A 15787-nucleotide genomic window follows, 5' to 3' on the forward strand; every position below is an offset into this window, starting at 1 on the left:
ACAGCAGGCTCTGCAGTTTTCATTAACAGCAGAGCCCAAGAATCCACAAATTTCTATATTTATGGAAGAAGATGCGTTTTAACAAGTGTCAGCGACTCAGCGGAACAGCTTTCAAGTTCAACACAGATACACTGTTCCGCCAAAACCATTATTATTGTAGCTTTTTAGGTGGTGGCGGTGGTTCATTCCGATCTGGAACAACAAATGACAACGATGGCCGAAACAACCTTCTCCAAACTCTCCGACGATGTGGTCCTCAACATCTTCTCCAAGCTTGAAGATGATCCGCGTCACTGGGCCAGATTGGCTTGCGTCTGCACCAAGTTCTCTTCTCTTATTCGAAACATTTGCTGGAAGGACAAGTGCAACGCCGCCATCCCCGCTGTCGTTTCGGATCTCCTTTTCTCCTCGTCATCGGCGCCGCCTGGAGGCTGGGCTGCCCTTTTTAAGCTCTCCGTCTGCTGCCCTGGCCTTCTCAACGTCGGGTTTTTATTCAAGGATTCAGACTTTGGCCTTGAACGTGAGCTTGGCCCAGATGAGAATTTCAGCTTAGCTGGCACGGCAATCAAACATCCATGCTCCAATTGTGATCTAGTAGTGTCTGCTTCTGCTGCTGGTGGTGCTGGTACGTCTGTCTCTGACTCTGATTGCTCTTGGTCGATGTACGACGATCTGTATTTCGACACCGTTTATGATGTCTCCGAAGGGCCAGATGCGGTTCAGAGTAGTAACGAGGAGGTCGTGGAGAAGGGGTACGGGAGAGTTGGGCATGATTTTCATACGCGTAAGAGGAGAAAAATTTGTCGATTGCTTAGGTCTCATTTGGCGTCAGGGGTTTGGAATTTGAGTCGGGAGCAAGGGAACAAGCTGTTGGCGAGCCAATTTAGGGATGATTGTTTGTATATCTGCGATTTTCCTGGGTGTATACACATCGAAGAGAAGCGAAATTACATGCTTTTCAGGGGTGTTTTCAAAAACTTCAAGCGGTCCCGGGTGTGGAGGACAATCAATGATGGGAACCGCAGGAAGATTGATCTGAATTGTGCTTTTTGTGCGTGCAATGAGACCTGGGATCTGCACTCTGCATTCTGTTTGAGGCGGGTCTTTCGGGGTTTCCATGACGATGGAGACCCTATTGTTCGAGCTTATGTCTGTGAGAATGGGCATGTTTCTGGGGCCTGGACTGACTTGCCATTATACACTTAATCTGATTCTGGTTGCTTCTGAATTGGTATTCCTTTTCTTTTCGTGTTCTTTTAATCTACATTGGTCTTGTTAGTTTGAGAGCTTAGAGATTGGGAAATTGTTTAGGTATATTTGCTTTTGTGCTTCTGTATGCTTTTGCTTTACCATGTTCATTGTAATTGTTATTCAGATGATATGCTATTATTTGGCTTGAGTTCTAATGAAGAACTATTTGGTTCAATTTCAATGATCGTGTTGACTGTTGAGAGTTGCTACCTGAACTCGCAAGTTTTGCTGTCTGATTTCCATCGATTGAGGCACATTATATATCTGAGTGGGAGAATAGCAACTATGTCTAGTCGTCTGTGTTATCATTTGTTTATTTCATGCCACAATTAGTGCATTCAAACTTTTTTTTCCTCTTCATATCTCAATTAAGAACATTTGAAGGAACTAATTTCAGTTCAGACTTCAGAATGACAGCTGTTAGAATAGATGTCATGATTTTTACTTCCAAACAGGAAACTAAGACCTCATATCAAGCATTATGAGGAGATTGTTAGAAGATTCATACATAGTGCAGTTGAGCCTGCATGAAATATGAAGCACACAAACCTAATGTGAAGTAAGGATACTGAAAAAATAATGTCTTGGCTGCTGGGGGTTTTGGAAAATCCTGAAACGTCTTATGGAGACTAGTGCAAGATTGCTCATTGCCACTGAAAATAGTCGAAGTACTGGTACTGAACAAAAATTTTAAACTGGTTTATTCTAGACTTTTGATATTCTTTGAACTGGTGTATTCTTGTGGTTATTTAATCATTTAAGTTATATTACTGGATTATTGACGATGGGACGTGTGACTGTGAGTCAGTGAGTGTATTATTAACTTACTTTATAAGAAATGTTGCCTGCAGTTATCCTCTCTCAGGAAATGTTTGTAACATTTCACTATTACATTACAGGGTCCCCATTGATTAGTGCCTTGGCTCAATATATCATGAAACTAGTTAGGAACTTACATGGAAAAGTCTGTGAATTTTTTTCTCGCTATGATGTTGTTTTTCCACATGGGAAGAACCGCTGTTTGCTGACTTTCTAAGCCACTTTGCACTACCATACCCACCACTGCATCATAGCAATTCCTGCTGCTTCATGCATACTAATATTCTGTGGAGTGAATTATTCATTTTGTGTTATAATCTTTGGTGAATTATCCATTAGACATCGAATAGAAAAATTTTCAATCTTCTTATTTGTTGTTTGGGTGATTACTACTGGAGTTAACTTGTCGCACACTTTCTTCTACTGTGAAGTGTGAGCTATGTAAGTTATTATGCCTGCTATAGTAGGCATGTTGTGAATCAATCAACCGGACTCTCGATAGCTGTCTAAAGACAGATTATTAAGTTCCTCTCAAATGGCGTGCTTGCGTGTTATATCTCATTTTTTGAACTGAGAAAGTGTTAGTTCAGAACTTCAGATGGAGTTGGCTTGGGAATGAACTTGTTAGTGCTTTCTCTTGGCCACTTCTCTCTGTAACTTGTGCCAAGGGAGAATGAACGGTGAAATATTCTGTCGAGTGTGGCATGCCCTATTGTCTTTGTTCTTGAAGATGGGAGAACTACTGGATAAGATGTATGCAAAGGTTTGAAATTGTACAATGTGTTCTACAATCAACAGCAGTGTTCACACCCATATATTTTGAGTTTAATTGTTTAAATGACCATTCTGAGTGATTTTGGCCAATTTAGCATGAGATTGCATATAACCCAGAGGCACGACCTAGATTTGCACCAGCCACAGATCCCCGAACCCAGAAAACAGGCAGGGGTGAAAATGGTTGGTTTTTTTTTTTTACATAAATTTAACCGATTGATCCATCGGTTATTTCGATTATCGGTCGGTCATTTTTATTTTTTTTCTTTGGGTTTTCCAGTAATTTTTGTACAGTGCTAGATTAAGTCTACGCAAGCTCACGGGTTTCAAAATCTAGACAGGCCAGGAGAACCACACATAAACACAACACACCCATTGAGTACGTAATTAACTTGACAATCTATTTTGGTCCTCATCCCTCAAGGATCCCATTAGCTGTGCCCACAGCTTACTATCAATCAGACATGAACGGAAGCTAAATTGACCAAACCTTAGGAGCATCTTCTTCGTTAATAATACTGAAGAAGAAAACGACAATATACTGAAAAGGGTATGAAGAGGAAGTGATATTGAAATCTATTACAATCGCTGGTTAGTGCGTGGGCATCAAAATCTAGACAGACCAGACAGACTAGGAGAACCCCAAATCAACCTAGGCCATATGAGATTTTTGCAAGTCATTACAACAACGAAAATGATAAGGTTGGTATCCTAGTTAAGTTGGTATTCCAAATATCTCATTTCATTGCTGAGTTGGATGTATATGGAATGATGTGCTTATAATTCCGTCAGTAGTCGAGATAACTAAGATACATGAGTTGGATGCGTATGAAATCATTTGCGTACAACTCAACAGTTTCTGAGATAATTGAGATACCAATTATTGGGATCCCTATCATATATCAATTATTGGGATCCCTATCGTGACTGTAACAACAAATATTGACAGGTTTTTGTCCTTTTTAGTGTTTATTGCGTGACTATTATGCCTGTCTCCTATTGGTCCATTTCGCGTGCGAGGTTTGTGTACGGGAGTTGTTTTGTGTATACATGTGACCTGTAACTAGATGGACCTTGAAGGCAATTGAGCTTCGCTTGGTTTGGGAAGAGAAACTAGTATGGCTGTGTGGAAGGCGTTTAGCTTCTCTTGGTGGCTTGTTGTGCTTGTACTGTTAATCAATACAAGCCTAATAGTCAATGGTGCTAGTGCGTTTAGCAGAAAGGACTTCCCTCCTGGCTTTGTTTTTGGTTCTGGAACTTCTGCTTATCAGGTCAGTTTTTCCCCAAATTTTTTTCTCTGATTTTTTTCTTATGAAGGAAGATAGAAGGCAAAGATAAAACCCTTGTCAATTATGAAATGTGGATGGTATGGCAAAGGTTGAAGGAGCAGTGAATGAGGATGGTAGGACTCCAAGCATTTGGGATACCTTCACTCATTCTGGTCAGCTTCACATCATTCTAATTTTTGTTGAATTAGTTCTTTCACATTTATCTTCTCTCAAACCATGAAAATGGACTAATAAAGGATTAAGGGTGGGGTTTGTTCTCTGTTTGGCTATGGCTAATGGAATCCTTAACCCTATATTTAACCTTACTTGTGTACATACATACAATAGAGTCATCAAGTAATTGGGTACTCAATTGGTTCCTCTCTGGGTCTCATATAGTTGGCCGGGTTTACATTCTGAATTGATTAATACATCTATGTTTTGGAAGAGATCAATTTTGAGCAAAAAAATGGACCAGGATTTGAGCAAACAAGTGTGGATGGTAGTTATGTTTGGTGCTCCAATAAGCCCTTGAGGCAAAAATGTGAGAGATGGGGAGGATAGAAGGGATGGAACTTTTTGTGGTGAGGAACTGAAGCCTAAAGAGTTGAAGGTGTCTTTCATCCTTCAATCTTAATTTTTTTTTATACCTTCTGATTAATGCATGCTATTAAAGGTAAAAGTTAAAAAGCAAAATATGACTCAAGAACATAGCTGGTGAGTCATTTGAGTTAGATATTTGTTGGACTCTTGAACAGTGATCCTAACTCCCAAGTACTTGAACATTAAACTACCTACCTGACTTTCAGAATATTCTTTATGAAGACTGAGTTGGCTGATTTGTATCAATGCTGCTCAATATCAATGAACCGGTGCATCAAGCTCTGTAGTTGCTGAGATCTGTTCTTGAAGTAATACATGGTTTAATGCATGTGCATTGTGGGCATTTGGTTAATTTATGGATAGATATAGCACAAATAAGCAGAGATGATTATGCGATTACCTTCTAATTCAAATTCCAGGGAATATGGGTAGGGAGACTGGAGACGTAGCATGTGATGAGTACCACAAGTACAAGGTATCTAAAATGACCTAAATCTATTAGTTAGTTCAATTGCAGCGAGCCATATCACGTTTTACTAAGGTCCATTGGTTGGTATATGTATCTCTGGCAGGAAGATGTCCAACTCATGGTTAAGACTGGCTTAGAAGCCTATAGATTTTCCATATCATGGTCAAGACTTATTCCAGGTATTATGCATCCAAACTCCACCCCAATATGGCAACAAACTAAGCAAATTCTGTTGTTTTGATGTCAGTTTGATCTTAATTTTCCCAATTTCAGGTGGTAGAGGACCTGTCAATCCAAAGGGCTTACAATACTACGACAACCTCATCAATGAACTTGTTAGTCATGGTTGTGACCAAATCTCAACATAATTGAGCTAATTACATTTCCTGAGCATTTGGAATACAAACATGCGAATAGGAATTTTCGAGAATCAAGTCAAATGATGTATTAATATTCAGTTAACTACTGATGCCATTTTATCTTGTCATCGAGCAGGAATCCAACCTCATGTTACATTACACCACTATGATCTCCCACAGACACTTGAAGATGAGTATGGAGGATGGCTAAATCAAAAGATTATGTATGAGGCCTGTTCTTTTTTTGCTTACAGTTTTCTTTTTGGTTCTTAAGGTGCATTTCCTGCACCCAGTGAACTATAATTATAATCAAGTGTTAATTTTGTATGTGGATGCAGCAAGGACTTCACAGCTTATGCAGACATGTGCTTCAGAGCTTTTGGCGACAGGGTTTCTTATTGGACCACCTTAAATGAACCCAATATCTTTGCTTTGGGAAGTTATGGCCAAGGTATCACTCCACCTGGAAGATGTTCAGCTCCATTTGGAGTTAACTGCATCAAAGGCAACTCCTCAACTGAGCCATACTTGGCACTTCATCATATGCTGTTAGCACATGCATCAGCTGCAAGATTGTACAGAAAGAAGTATCAGGTGATATGTGAACATATTTATTTTACTACCTAGATTATTTTTGAGGACATCGAATCTGCTAAACCTTCCCTTTTTTCGCAAATTCTATAACTTAGCTATTACGCATGAAATTTGTCTAGCTCTCTCTGATTCCTGACTTCCTGGGTATATGATAACCTTTGGACTTATGTACATGACATAGTGTATAATTCTTGTCGGTTTTCTCTTGGGAGAAGGCAGGCAAGTGACAAGCATGACAAGATAAAATATTTCATGAGAAGGTTGTAATTTTTACCAAAAGATATAATGCAGGGGAAGCAACATGGATTTATAGGACTCTCCCTCTATTTGTTCGGGGTCATCCCTTTAACGAACTCAAGGGAGGATATAATTGCGACTGGAAGAGCTAAAGACTTCTATATTGGTTGGTAAGTTCGACTTGTGGCTGTTGAAGAATGTAATGTCAGATTCATATGGCCCTTTAAATAAATATTTGTGATGATGCACGTATGCATAAAGAGGTATGATTCAAATATCAGGGGACAGAGATATAGCTTATAAATTCTTTGATCTTAACTGCACTTAGTTTTACAATTGCTGCCGGCAGGCTGAATATGTGCACTTGCTCTGCAGGGTTGCAAATCCCCTTTTCTTTGGGGACTACCCCGACATAATGAAGAAAAATGTAGGCTCGAGACTTCCAGCCTTCACTGACTATGAATCTGAACTGGTTAAAGATTCATTTGACTTCATAGGACTGATACATTACTGCAATATCTATGTCCAAGACAACTCCTTCAGTTTGACACTGGATTATAGAGATTTTATGGCAGACATGGCGACTAACATTATCAGTATGTCTTTTACTATTGTTTTGATTTGTTACTTTGTTGAGTCAACTGATAATGTTGAATGCACCTTTGTTTAATTGTCTGTAATAGAATTCTCCAGGTGTAAGCTTGACTTATAACCACTGATTATGTTCTTCACAATTTGGCAAGTCAAATTTAGATCAGGATAACCCATTGAATAATCAGCCATTTTTTTATATCATTCTCTGGAGCTTTTTTTAGTCTCTGAAGATGAAACTGAACTAAACTCGCTATGACTATGGCAGGTGATATATTGACAGATGAGGTGAGAGGTGAAAAGCTATAACTTTAAGGTTAATCATGGTTAGTTGTTGATTTTTTATCCTAACCTGTTTCACTGCTCAGTACCCTATAGAACCCTGGGGTTTGCAGGGAGCGTTAGAGTATATTAAGCAAGTTTATGGCAACCCTCCTATATATATTTACGAAAATGGTCAGTCTTTCACTCTTTCTTTTTCTCGATCTCTTTTCTTCACCTCGCTCGCATACATTCATGCGTACACCTTCGAAATTGTGATTTCTTCGTTATTTTCTTTTTCCTTTTCTTTTTTTCACAAAGAACACTACTAAACCAAACTCTTATCAAATATGGTCCTTGAGAGTTTTAATGATTTGCAATGGAATTTACTTGTATTGAAGGTTAATGCTTCTCAAAAGCAGTCCTTAGGTTAATGCTCAAATCTTAAGTTAAATAGAAAAGAAAGAAAAAAGAAAAGGAAAATATAGGAGCACTTCATAGTTCATAACCCATAGAAATAATAGTAAAAAACGTAGACAGTCAAAAGCTGAACGAAACTGTGTTGCCTATGTTTAGGAAGACCAGGACTTCAAGAATGTATTAAAAATATTAGAGCTGAACTTGAATAAACTGTTAGCATCTTAATGTGAAAACTCATTGAGAAAAAAAGATTGTACCTCCCAAGAAAAGAAACATAGCAAAAAAAGTCGTTTGATTGAGCTGCATTCAGGATAAGAAATAGCTGTTGCTGAGAATGACAAGTCTGGTGAAGAAATGTCTTTGTTTTTTGCCTCTTTGGAAAGTTAGTTCTGCGCATGATTTTTCATACTATGCGCGATTTGCCCCTCATACACCATAAAACTTATTATCAACAATTAATTTACTGGTTACTTGGTTATTGGCTCGGTAGAACATGCAAATTGTTGTTAGAACGGCTGACCGGGAATGGGCTCATGTGTTAATCATCTAATTGCTTTACTGGGTTTTACTTTTAATATATTTCCAGGTCAGAGCGCTCCCCGCAATTCTTCATTGGAGGATACTTCAAGGATAAAATATCTGCATGCATACATTGGGGCTGTGCTAGATGCAGTGAGGTATGTTCGAGATCACGAATCTCCCACCATTTCATTCAAGCTGCTTGTTATGAGCCACTCACAGAATGCAGATTTAATTTGTTGTTACTTTTTTTCTGCTGAGAAGATATCATGCATGATTACGATTCATTAACTCGTGTTTTTGACTATTCAAAGAGTAGTAATGCAGTTATTCAGTGTTTGATTCTTTTTCTCCATGTCGTTCTTAAAATCTTTGAAGGAACGGATCAGATGTAAGAGGGTACTTCACATGGTCCTTTCTGGATGTTTTCGAGTTATTGGACGGCTACAAATCTGGTTTTGGCCTATTTTACGTTGACCTCGACGACCCAGACTTGAAAAGATACCCAAAGCTCTCTGCATACTGGTACTCCAATTTTCTGAAGGGAGGAAGCATTACTTCATATACAATTATTGATGAAAAAAACCTATCTACCCTTACTACTGGCCACTCTGTTCTGTGAGTGTAGACGTCTTTAGAGACTAATACTATTGTTCTTTGTAGTCTTCATATGTCAGCTTCATAGAGGACTACAATGGGAGATTATAATCCATAAATAAATTGACCAGAGAAGTTTCGTGCTTCACAAAATAGATTGTTGTTTTTCCTCGAGTTCAATTTTTTGTAACTTTCCATAATTTGTACTAAGGCCTTGCTTGTTATGGGGTTGTGGGGCTTTGGGGTTTCTAGGTAGTTGGAGGTGTTGGGGTATTTTAAGGAGGTGGAGGTATTTGGTGGTTGTCAAGGGAGAGGTATATAACCCTGTTTGGGAAGGAGGGTTTTGGGAGAGGAGGGCTCAGGGCAGTGAAGGTATATTGGGTAGCAATCATCTTACAAGTCTCCTCGATTTGCAAGTTCGTTATTACGGGTAGTTCTTACAATGTATCGGACTAATAACGTATACAATGTTTGAATTCTCAATGTAGAGGCTACATGGTTGGTTCTCTCATACTTCAGAGACTATCAGTGTAATAAGAGCATCCATTGATAAAAGAACCACCCTACGATGATCAAATCTTTCCGACTTCCTCTTACGGAAGCCAGATCTTTTCGAAAAGATTGAGAAAAATCAGTCATTCACGACCACTGACGACTCACGTTCTCCACCTTTGCAAGTAGAAATATCAACAAAGCTAGTCTCAAGTAAATAAAAATAAGTAATGAACGTCTCTTTTGCAAGATCAAAGATGAACAAAACAATTTGAGTAATAAAATGAAGTTATGTACATCTCTTGCGAGATATAAACAAAACAATAGGCCACAAAACAGAGCAAGTTTACCAAAATTTACAGTTTGTACAACAGCTTATCAAATTCGACTTGTAGTTTTTCATTCCAGGCATATGCTGGAACAAGGAGAAAAACAATGCCTGCAATGGAAGCAGTAGCTGAATGCACAAAATGGAAGCATAACTGTTGTACGCAATTCACGCCTGTATTGTGGTTCGCAAGAAACCAGATAAAATCCAGCCCGGGATTCGAAGATTAGCGTCTTGGCCAACCACTGCCAGATCTGTTTCCAGAAAAGTGACCAGGAATGTGATGAAATGGTCCCGAACCTGCGTCTCTATCAAATGAGGGGTTTGGAAAATGAGAGAAATGATTTGGTAAAGGAAAACCTGCTTCATGAGGATTCCGGGCGGATAAACTTGGAGGAACCATATAGAAGCCACCATTATGGTCAACATGTAGTGGTGGTGCTGGTACTGCCATAGGCGTGCTCCTTGGAACATCAAACCTTCTGATGCCATGGCCTAGAGGTGAAGGCATACCCTGAGGATGGTTAGATTGCTGCTGATAAGGAAAGGGATAGAATACATGGTGGCTTTCACCGTTCTGAACGCTGCCAAGAGGGTGACGAGGAGGAATACTTGTGGCAAGTGAGCTCCCACCTCTAGGACCAGATCTGTTTCATAGGGTGCGGATGGTCAACATTCTCATTCTCAAAAGGCATATGAAACAAAAACAATCCTGCATAATGGTATTCTCATGCTCAAAGGCATATGAAGTCCTACATATTTGGTATTCTCATTCATGATACGACTTAGCAATGTACGCTTTTTGTTGTGACGAATGCTATTGGTAACAGAGTGTATAATATGTTGTCATGAAGTAGAGAACAAAGTTCTCTGAAATTCCATACCACTAAAGAACAGAAACAAAAGCATATTATCAAGCCTTTAGCTTACCCATGATGAAAGACAAATGGTTGTGTTAATGCCCTGGGCATTGTCACAGTGTCAACGTCCCCACGCGAAGGTCTCAATGTTACAGGTGGGACAGGATTTGGATCAGCACCAATGCTATGGCCACCAGGGAGGGGCAGAGGAGTGGAATAACTGCTCCAACCAGGGTATTGGCTAGTTAAGGCAGGAGATGCAAGCAGATTAAAGATCTCACTGCGTCTAGATGCACCATTCCAAGAACGACTGGAGGAATCCACAACTGTATCAGTAGGTCCAGAGGATGCAGGTGGAATTGGACCAACATATGTGACATATGAGTGAGCCACAGGTATAGCAGTCTGATCAGCAAAAATTGGAGGGTGTCCGTGCATGTTTTGAACTACAAGAAGGAAAAAAAATCAAGCATCATTCAGTCATTGGGCATTTAATAGCAGACATTTTTTCTGATAAGTTCATAACAGAAGACTTACACATGGTCGATGGAGACTCCACTTCTCTGAAAAATATTTAGTGTCAAATGTCAGGGATAGCAGAAAATTGATGCCACTGCTAGGCAATACCCAAGATTTTCAAGGGAAAAAAAAGAAACATGAAGATATTTTCCTCGTTTAATGTTCCAGGAATATTCTTGTTGTTGGATGTTTTACTCAACAAAACAAACGCAACAGAAGAAATCGGAGATCAAACACTAAAAAAGGAAAGAAAAAAAAAAAGCGCAACACAACAGCTCGATATGGAAGAAAATTTTCGAAGAAGATTATGTACCAGTAAAATGAAATTCATGAACAATCAGACACAAAAGGAACCTGCGGACACAAGACTGGAGAACATCCATATCCCACTATGATAAGCAAGAAAATGGTATCAGCGATCTTGGAACTTTATTTCACAACAGGGTGAGAGCTGTGGCAACTGTAGCAGTGACGATGGTGTCAGGCGCGTCAAGGGTGGTCGCAGCCATATTTGATACCAGAAGTGCAAAATCTTTCTCCATTGGAATTTGAGAATGAAACCTATATTGCATGTATTTTGAGGACATCTTTTATCTAGATGCAGGATTTGACAAAACATGTGGAATCTTAGGCCCTTTATAAGCCTTGAGTGCTTAGGTTGCCATGGGAAAGAAGTTTGAAATGTAAACCAGGGCAAAGAATTTGTGTATAGCAGACTAGAAAATATTCAATGTGTTTTGAATTATGTGACTCAGAAATGGAAATGTTGCTATTTATTTATTTTCTAATTAAAAATTATGACTGATACCAGGATCTGACATGTTCAAATACTAGAAGATTTGTTAAAATAAAATAGAAATAATTAGTAGATTCCATCAGCTCGCTCTTAATATGCACAATGTGATTGAAAAAGAAAAGAAAGTGTTTGCAAGTCAACACATGACGGGAAGGGAAAAAGAAAATAAGAACCCAAATATAAAACCAAGGAAATTTTGCTTACTCAAATGATGAACCAGGTTGTGCTAAATCACCCAATGGGCACCATTGAACTCGGAATGGCTGCAAAGGACGATAGAAGCCACAAAGCAGAAATGTAAGGGTCACCTTATGTGAGACAGTACAAATAAGAACAATTTAAAACATTTCCAAGTATTACTTTTATTTTAGAATAATAAACATCTCAGTTTTAGAAAGCCAGATTTAAGGAATCTGATGAGAATCGTAGGACTGAGAAAGTTAATTAGAATCCTTATTTAAGTCAACTAATTAGAGCTTGTTTCCTTATTTAGTTTAGGATTGATGTCTTTAAATACTATGTTTATGTAGCTGTTTTATTATGCATTGGAGAATTAGAAGAATGTTTTGGAGGCTTTGTCTAGGGCTTATCCCATATAGACTCGGCTCTTAAGACACTCTTGGCTTTGATTTGTTTGGGCTAGGATAAAATCATTGTGTGTTCTATACTAGATTTATTCGGCTCTTTGGGGTATGCTTGCTCCAACTGGCTGGGGCTAGTGTAAATTCATTATGTGCTTTCCATACTAGAGATTGTATTAGGGTTCAATTTTGTGAATTCTATCAATCAAATCTATCGTTTATTTTGTTTGTTGTGGGATTCTTAACCAGATTCTCAAGTCTCAACAGAATCATCACATAACGCAGCAGACATCAATTAATAAAAAACATAAGCAGTAAATATCCTGAAAACATAAATATCTTCATTTCAATGTCCAGCATAAGCCTCATTCAATTAAACTGGTTAAATGATGCATGCTTTAGAAAATGACCTATGCAAAACATGAGAACAGAATCTTCAAGTTACTATCTTACCATTTCAGAGAAGCTTAGACCATAGACATCTTCATCAGTAATCAAGTTATCCATGCTCAACTCAGGAAGTGAACGGACCGGCCCGGTTACGTACAGCCATTGGCCTTTCTCAACTTTTCGACAATTAGGGCATTGCATTGCCCCCTTCATATTAAACGCTGAACCAATGCAGTCTGCACCATACGAGATAATAATTATATAATGATGATAGTGGTGATGATGACAATGTTATCATTTCAGTATCAGTAGCATAACAGATGACAACACAACAGATATATGTATTGTTTATTTTTTGGATGCATTGAGATTCTCTGCAAATAGAAAGCAAGCGCAGTTAACAATATTAAGCAATTTATTACAACAGTACTAATATTTCCTAGCACACACTTGATACGGGAAGTATGCGAAGCTCTATTATTAAAAATTTCAAAACAGCAGAATTATTTGATTCAATAGATGAATGCTACAGGATTAGAGGATAGCAAAACTTCAGATTGAATCAAAAGTCTTAGGAGAATCCATTGGTGGATTTCTACGTATTTTCTTTATGGATTCAAACAAGGTCAAAGTTTAAACACGGTAAGATGTACACAACATTTCCTTCATATTAGTGAATAAGCTGTTTTTAGGGTTTGAACCCGACCCCTTGAAGTACTAAGAATGTTCTGTTCCCAATTATGACCGGGGTTGAAGCAACTTTACCACTAGGCACACATACGTACAGCTATTAAGATTGGAAGTATGCAAATCACGTACAAGTGTGCGACATGCAAAGCATCATGAAAAGAAAAACTTTAAGCACTTTCACTTGGATGAACTTTCAATATGTTCAAGAATCAAGATACAAGTAAGAGAGTTCAGTGCTGAACCCGTAATAGACATTTTGAAAAGGGCAATTAGGGCCTGCAGATGAGGAGTATGAAAGACCCATGGGTGTTCATTTAAGCATTCGAAAACTATCATCTCATAGTGATATCACTGAGCATTTGAATATTTCATGAGTAGCCAACTATTTTTGGACAGTTCTTTTTGCCTTTTATGCCAATTGGACTTTTTTTTTTGGTTGAGAGTAAAGAAGATTTATTAAGGCGCCAAAGGGTTTAGGGATATCATCTGCATGTGATGAATGTCCATCTTCGAATTTTTGAGAGTTCTAAAAGAAAGCAGTCATTCCAAAATAAAGATTTTTGATAAAATGATTAAAAAACGAAAAAGAACTCCCTTGCACAAGGCTTTTGCAAGGGAGGTGGGGTTGGGGAAGGGCAGGATGCACACAACCTTACACCTGCCATGTGGAGAGACCGTTTACATGATTTGAACTTAAGACCTGCAGGTTGCCGTGATGCGACTTACCACTAGGCCAAGGGTTTCCCTTCTTCTGTTCAAATTAAAGGTCAAACTTAGGTATTGCCTCCATTTCAAATGAAAGGTCAAACGGCTTTCAAACTATATGAGTGAATATCTAAGTTAAAATTGTTTCAGACATCGGCCCTTTTTACCTCCTTAAGAATTTCCGTTAGCAATATGGCTCCAAAGAGCTATGGCCATCTATCTCCAGACCAAAAGATTAAATATTCAAATGATTTTTAGCGGCCTTGTTATCATCATCTCTGAAGGGATACCAATTGAACACCCAAAACAACCACTTGATTGTTAGTTCATTTTTCTTAGTACTACATTTTCCTATTTCATCTTAACCAAGCAGAACTACCATCCTTTATGGTAAAGCATGTATTTAACATTTCTACCACTACAAAAGGTAAAATATGAACTACTTTACCATGTATATTATCTTCATTAAACAAAACTTATATCACACCGCTAAATGTATTCTACGCCATATTCAACCATCTCCCGACGAATAGAAATTCTACACCTTCTATTTCACATGCAATAATGTGGCACAATATCACTATTCCTCTCATTTACAGAGATATGTATGAGATACATCATCTTTAAATGCTGATCAAACCAATCAATTATGTGGCACAATATCAGAGTCTCCCCTTCCATGTTAGTATTTCTGTTAGTTCTTAAATTTCATTTAAGAACAACTAATGTATACAAGTAAAATGGTATTATAAGGGATAAAATATTTCCTCCCTTTCATAACGAGTATCTATACATAAATGCAAAATCACCATCAAATAAATTTTACATGGTCTCTAATAGAAGTATAGCATAGTTGTCAACAAACCAAGCAGTTTCACGGTCACCCTCTATGTTCTTACAAATTCAAAGAAAAATACACATACCCAGCACCCAAACAGGGAATCTATTTCTGCCAATTCAGATAAAATGAAATCGTCATCCACTAAAAAAGACATATTAAAAACAAATGGGGCATACCCAGATGGAATCCATGACCGCATTGCAGCTTAGCCGTGGATCTAACTCCATTATCTTCCACCGAATCCAAGCAAATCGAGCAGCTAATGCCAGAATATGGAAGCTCTCCATCACCATCAGGATGATCATCGACTAAACGATCCAGATTATGGTCACGATCAGTGTCGTTCGACCTCGCCATCAGCCAATCAGTAACCCAGAAGCTACAATTCTGCCAGAACACTGAATCTCTCTCTTGCTCTAGTGGGGTGGTGGGGGGGGGTGAAACCTATCTATCTGCGCTCCGACCTGTCGGATTACGTGGTTGGGGCATTTCGTGGACTGTACTGGGAAAGTAGACTTGGTCGTATGGTTCGCCAACACTTGTCACGAATCCGTGACTAATACAGTAATACCGCTAGCCAACAAAGTGACGCAGCGGAGTCGGTTTTTCATTGTTTTTTCTTTTTGCACGCCAGCACGACAAAACGCTACACAACAAGCCGTTTTGGGAATAATTTTGTACATGTATTTTCAATAAATAAAGTCAGTCCAAAAAATATGTGGGATAGTAGTACCTTCAGAGCCGTTTCCGATCATGTTGAAATTCTCAACCCAAATATATTTTCTGTTATGGGTTTTACGGATTCACTTTTCATGGACCATAG

At 38.6% G+C, this 15787-nt stretch overlaps 3 protein-coding genes across 7 annotated transcripts; 2 read left to right on the forward strand and 1 right to left on the reverse strand.

Annotated features, from left to right (window-relative positions):
* Position 1: 1 nt before the first annotated feature.
* LOC120003852 (phytochrome A-associated F-box protein) lies at positions 2 to 1460 on the forward strand. Its single transcript, XM_038852983.1, has one exon. It carries the CDS (start codon positions 205 to 207, stop codon positions 1204 to 1206), a length of 1002 nt encoding a protein of 333 aa, XP_038708911.1. The 5' UTR covers positions 2 to 204; the 3' UTR covers positions 1207 to 1460.
* Positions 1461 to 3389: 1929 nt separating this feature from the next.
* On the forward strand, positions 3390 to 8915 carry LOC120003849 (beta-glucosidase 11-like). Of its 4 annotated transcripts, XM_038852977.1 has the most exons (13): positions 3627 to 4115; positions 4222 to 4285; positions 5135 to 5190; positions 5288 to 5363; positions 5458 to 5529; positions 5680 to 5767; positions 5882 to 6137; positions 6429 to 6544; positions 6750 to 6970; positions 7234 to 7253; positions 7334 to 7421; positions 8233 to 8323; positions 8544 to 8915. In XM_038852977.1, the coding sequence occupies exons 1-13, from the start codon at positions 3963 to 3965 to the stop codon at positions 8785 to 8787; spliced, it is 1545 nt and encodes a 514-aa protein (XP_038708905.1). In that variant the 5' UTR covers positions 3627 to 3962; the 3' UTR covers positions 8788 to 8915. The 4 variants fall into 4 exon arrangements, with proteins under 4 accessions (XP_038708908.1, XP_038708905.1, XP_038708906.1 ...); XM_038852979.1 differs by lacking the exon at positions 4222 to 4285 and having other exon boundaries at positions 3979 to 4115; XM_038852980.1 differs by lacking the exons at positions 7234 to 7253; positions 7334 to 7421; positions 8233 to 8323; positions 8544 to 8915 and adding exons at positions 3390 to 3546; positions 7058 to 7227 and having other exon boundaries at positions 3811 to 4115.
* A 566-nt stretch (positions 8916 to 9481) lies between these two features.
* Positions 9482 to 15432, reverse strand: LOC120003851 (E3 ubiquitin-protein ligase RFI2-like). Of its 2 annotated transcripts, XM_038852982.1 has the most exons (7): positions 15141 to 15432; positions 12792 to 12964; positions 11962 to 12020; positions 10980 to 11005; positions 10513 to 10888; positions 9943 to 10229; positions 9482 to 9836 (listed from the first exon to the last, which is right to left on the reverse strand). In XM_038852982.1, exons 1-7 carry the CDS (start codon positions 15319 to 15321, stop codon positions 9751 to 9753), a joined length of 1188 nt encoding a protein of 395 aa, XP_038708910.1. In that variant the 5' UTR covers positions 15322 to 15432; the 3' UTR covers positions 9482 to 9750. The 2 variants fall into 2 exon arrangements, with proteins under 2 accessions (XP_038708910.1, XP_038708909.1); XM_038852981.1 differs by having other exon boundaries at positions 9482 to 10229; positions 15141 to 15426.
* Positions 15433 to 15787: the final 355 nt, after the last annotated feature.

Source organism: Tripterygium wilfordii, chromosome 8, assembly GCF_013401445.1.
Source record: "Tripterygium wilfordii isolate XIE 37 chromosome 8, ASM1340144v1, whole genome shotgun sequence".
NCBI lineage: Eukaryota > Viridiplantae > Streptophyta > Magnoliopsida > Celastrales > Celastraceae > Tripterygium > Tripterygium wilfordii.